Raw genomic sequence first — 4,490 nt, 5'->3', positions numbered from 1 at the left:
TCTCCATGGGCGGCCCCGGGGGGGGCCGGCCCCGGGGCGGGGGGGGCGCTCCCGGCGGTCCCGGGCCGGGCGCGGAACGATCGCGGCCGCCGCTTCCCCGCGGCGCGCCACAACGCGGCCGGCCCCGCCCCCGCCACTTCCCGCCTTCCGCCGGCCACGCCCCCCGCGCCGCCCCATTGGCCGAGCGGGCGGGCGGCGCGGGAGATCCCTTAAAGGGGCAGGCGCCGGCCGCGGGGGGGCGCTGCGCACGGAGGGGGGTCCTCGCGGGTGGGGTCCGGCCGCGTCCCCCCGGCACCGCGGCTGGGCGGGAGGGCTCGGGCTGGGGGCTCGGGGGTCACCCCCGGTCCTGTGTGCGCGGTGCTGGGCGTGCCCACGGCGTCGTGGACACAGAGCCCACGCACACGGTCCCACGGACACCGTGGCACAGACGCGGTCCCACGGACGTGGTATCACACCCACGGTCCTGGGGACACAGTGCCACGGACAGAGTGTCACACACGTGGTCCTATGGGCACGGTGTCACACACATGACCCCACAGACACGGTGTCACACGCATGACCCCACGGACACAGTGTCACACACGACCCCACAGACACAGTCCCACAGACACCGTGTCCCACATGTGGTCCCACGGACACATCCCGTGGGCGCAGCGTCACGCACAGAGACCCCACGCACGTGGTCCCACGGGCATGGGCTCAGATGCACAACCCCACAGACACGGCCCCATGGACACGGTGTCACATACACGCCCCCCCAGACGCCGTGGCACGCAAACAGACCCCATACAAACAGTTCCACAGACCCCGTGTCACACACACGGTCCCACAGACATGGTCCCACGGACACGGCCCCACACACGTGGTCCCACGTTCACCCCCTGCCAGCCCAGGGCACTGTCAGGGTCCTGCCCCGGGCTGTGCTGGGGACAGACCTGCAACGACGCCAGGGCAGACGGGGGCCCCGTGTGGGTGCGCCCCATCCCGTGGGGGACCTGGGGGCCGTGTCCCAGCCCCCTGCTGCACCCAGCACCCGGCACCCCCATGCCACGAGCGTGGGGCAGCAGCGGCTGCAGGGCGAGGGGAGACGCTGCCCTGAGCCCCCCAGAGGGGTCCCAGCCTGCCCCGAACCCCCCGCCTGCCCGGTCGGAGCCAGGTCCGGGAGCGTGTGACCGGGCCGGGAGGGAGCGCGGGGCCGCGCACACACACACGTGTGCCCACGCATGCACACACGTGCACACACGTGTCCACCCGCAGCCCCGCCAGGGCCGTCCCGCGGGGAGGGGCTATGCAAAGGAGACCCCTTCTTATCCCCCCTCCGCCGCTGCCTTCGCCTCTCCCGGGAGCCCGAGCGCAAGGAGGCGAGAAGAGAGCGGCCGGAGCATGCGGGTGCACGGGGCCATCGCGCTGCTGGGGGCCCTCCTGGCCCTGGCCACGGCGCAGTACCGTAAGTGGGGCTGGGGGCTGCGGATGCCGGGGGCCCGATGGGAGTGGGGGTCTCTATGGGGTGGTCCCGGCTGCGAGAGGCAGCCCCTGGCACCCCGGGGACCCCCAAGCAGGGAGGGGTTGGAGGGGCTGGTGCTGGGAGCCTGCTGGAGCTGGAGCAGGCAAGGGAGGAGGATCAACCCCCGCAGCCCCCCGGGGGGGGTCAGCACTGGGGTGCACCCCCCTGCCAGCACTGGGGTCCCGTCCCGCTGCGTGCGGGAGCCCCTGGGACGGGGCCTGCTCAGGGGGTCCCCATCCTCGCGTGTCCCCGTGGGCTCCTCACGCTGTGGTGGACAGGGCTGAGATGGGAGCCAGGGGCTGCCCATCCCCGAGCGGGGGGCGTGGGGGGAGCGCTCGCCCCGTGCTGTGGCTCAGCTGAGAGTCACATGAAGGGGCTTTGGGCAGCGCCCAGCGCCATGTGATGGGCTTTGCCCCGCGCCGCAGCCTGAGCCCATCACGTGTCCCCCGGGGCTCCGAAAGGGGACCCTGCCGAGAGCCCCGGGGGTGCCACGCGCGTCCTCGGCCCTTCTCCTCCCGCAGGAGCCGGTGGCCGGAGCCACGGCCGGAGCCGGACGTGGAGCGGGCGGCCGGCGGCGTTCCGGAGCTGGGACTCGGGGCTGTACCGGCCGTGGCAGGAGGGGACGGCGCGGCAGAAAGACTGCTGGCGAGGTGGGTAAGGGGGGGGCACGGGGACGCTGCCCGCAGCGCCGGTCCCTGAGCCACCCCAAACCTGTGCCCGACAGGCGGCGACGTCACCTTCGACATCAGCAACGACGCCCCCACCATGGCGGGCGCCAAGGCCACCTTCTCCATCGCCCTGCGCTTCCCCGGCACGCAGACGGCGCTGCCCGACGGCCGCGTGGTGTGGAGCCAGAACTGCACCGTCAACGGTCAGCGCCCGCCCGGCGCCCCCCCCCGCCCCGTCCCCGGTGGGGGCCGCAGCCACCCCCGCTCAGCGTCTGGTCCCCGCAGGCACCCGGGTGACGCAGGGTGACCCCGTCTTCCCGGAGCAGCTGGCCGAGGGCTCGGACGGCGTCTTCCCCGACGGGCAGCCCTTTCCCCGCAGCGCCTGGGGCAAGCGCGGAAAATTCGTCTACGTGTGGTGGACGTGGGGTGAGGCCGGCACCGCGCCCCCGCTCCCCGGCACCGCGACGTCCCCGCGGGCGACGCCTGAGCCCTGCCGTCCCCGCAGGGCGCTACTGGCAGGTGGTGGACGGCGCCGCGTCCCAGCTGACGGTGGGGACGGACGGGGTGGCCCTGGGCTCCTACACCATGGAGGTGGTCATCTACCACTACCGCGGCCGCCAGAAGTTCATCCCCATCGGCCGCGCCAGCTCCCAGTTCAGCATCACAGGTAGGCGCCGGGCACGCAGCGGGGACGACGGCGCCGCGGTGGCACCGGCCGAGCTGACGGCGCCTGCCCGACCCCAGACCAGGTGCCCTTGGCGGTGGACGTGACGCAGGTGCGGGCGGCAGGCGGCGGGCGCTTCGTGCGCAACCAGCCCGTGGCCTTCAGCGTGCGGCTGCACGACCCCAGCCGCTACCTGCGCGACGCCGACATCTCCTACTCGTGGGACTTCGGGGACCAGAGCGGCACCCTCATCTCCCGCAGCGCCGTCGTCACCCACACCTACCTGCAGGCCGGGTCCTTCGCCGCCCGCCTGGTGCTGCAGGCGGCCATCCCGCTCAGCACCTGCGGCACCTCCGTGCCCCCCGTCGTGGACCCCACCACTGGGCTGGCGCCCTCGGAGGGACCCACGGCCACGCAGCCAGCAGGTCCCACCGCCGGCACCGCCACGGGATCTGGCACTGCCGCAGCACCCGGCACTGCTGCAGGGTCCGGCACCGCCGCGGCACCTGGAACCACTGCGGCACCCGGCACCTCAGCCCCCGCGGGTTCCGGGGAGCCGGCGGAGCCCGTGGGCGCATCAGCGGCTGCGCCTTTGGATCCTGCTGCTACTGAGCCCGTCCCTGTCCTGGCGCTCAGCACCGCGGTGGCCGGTGCAGCAGCCGCTACGGACCCTGCTGCCGCTGCTGCAGACCCCCTGCTCCTCGCCTCCGTGTCCCCAGCTGGGGACGTGCTGGGCACCGTGGCCCCCACGGCTGCGGGGGGAACCGTGGCTGCAGGTGGGTGCTGCCCCCGTGGGGCAGGGTGGGCCGGGCTGTGTCTCAGGGGACCTGCGAGGGGACAGCTCGGTCCCTCCCTGCCCTTCCCCTGCCACTTCTCTGCCTGGGTCCCCTGCAGGCGCGGTGACAGCCGGGGCCACGGCTGGGGCCACGGCCGCAGCCACAGCTGGGGATGTGGTGGCAGCCACCGCTGGAGCAACGGCTGGGGGCACAGCTGGATCTGTAGCTGAGGAGGCCACCGTGGGAGCCACCGTGGGAGCCACAGCAGGAGCCACGGCTGGAGCCACGGCCACCCCCGGCGAGCCCCTGGTGCTGGTGAAGCGCCAGGCGCCTGCGGCTGGGCCCACGGGCTGCATCCTGTACCGCTACGGCACCTTCTCCACCCAGCTCGATGTTGTCCGTGAGTGCCGGGGACTGGGGGGGGGACCCGGAGGGGCCGGCCCCGCTCTGATGCCGCGTCCCCTTGCAGAGGGCGTCGAGAGCGTGGCCATCGTGCAGGTGGTGCCCGTGGTGCCCGAGGGCAGCGGGAACAGCGTGGAGCTGACGGTGACGTGCGAGGGGAGGTGAGGGCAGCTGGGGACCGGGACCGGGGCTGGGGACGGCGCGGGGATGGTGCCGGGGCTGGGGGTGGCTCGGGGATGATGAACGGGACCCAGGTTAGCGGCTGGGGACGCGGTGGGGACCCGGGTGTGGAGCTTGGGACGGGCTGGGGACCCTGCTCGGGGGCTGGGGACCCTGCTCGGGAGCTGGGGACCAACTGGGGACCACGTCCAGGCCATGGGGCTGGGACCAGCTCGGACACGATGTCCCGGAGCTGGGGCAGCACGGGGCCAGCTTGGAGGCAGCGCCCAGGGCTGGCACGGGGCTGAGGTGCACGA

General features: G+C 74.0%; 1 protein-coding gene across 1 annotated transcript in view; it reads left to right on the top strand.

The window, feature by feature from the left end:
- Window positions 1-1,347: 1,347 nt before the first annotated feature.
- The window catches only part of PMEL (premelanosome protein), a gene marked incomplete at its 3' end in the record, with an annotated part of 3,731 nt that continues 588 nt past the window's right edge, over window positions 1,348-4,490 (top strand). The window contains 8 exon segments of the mRNA XM_035313979.1: window positions 1,348-1,447; window positions 2,026-2,154; window positions 2,229-2,375; window positions 2,458-2,598; window positions 2,678-2,839; window positions 2,917-3,613; window positions 3,615-4,012; window positions 4,082-4,172. Coding sequence (XP_035169870.1) covers window positions 1,384-1,447; window positions 2,026-2,154; window positions 2,229-2,375; window positions 2,458-2,598; window positions 2,678-2,839; window positions 2,917-3,613; window positions 3,615-4,012; window positions 4,082-4,172 — 1,829 coding nt within the window.

The sequence above is a fragment of the Oxyura jamaicensis genome, unplaced genomic scaffold, assembly GCF_011077185.1.
Source record: "Oxyura jamaicensis isolate SHBP4307 breed ruddy duck unplaced genomic scaffold, BPBGC_Ojam_1.0 oxyUn_random_OJ70043, whole genome shotgun sequence".
Classification (NCBI taxonomy): domain Eukaryota; kingdom Metazoa; phylum Chordata; class Aves; order Anseriformes; family Anatidae; genus Oxyura; species Oxyura jamaicensis.
The sequence above is the reverse complement of the archived record's forward strand: the minus strand, read 5'-3'. Positions and strand labels throughout refer to the sequence as shown.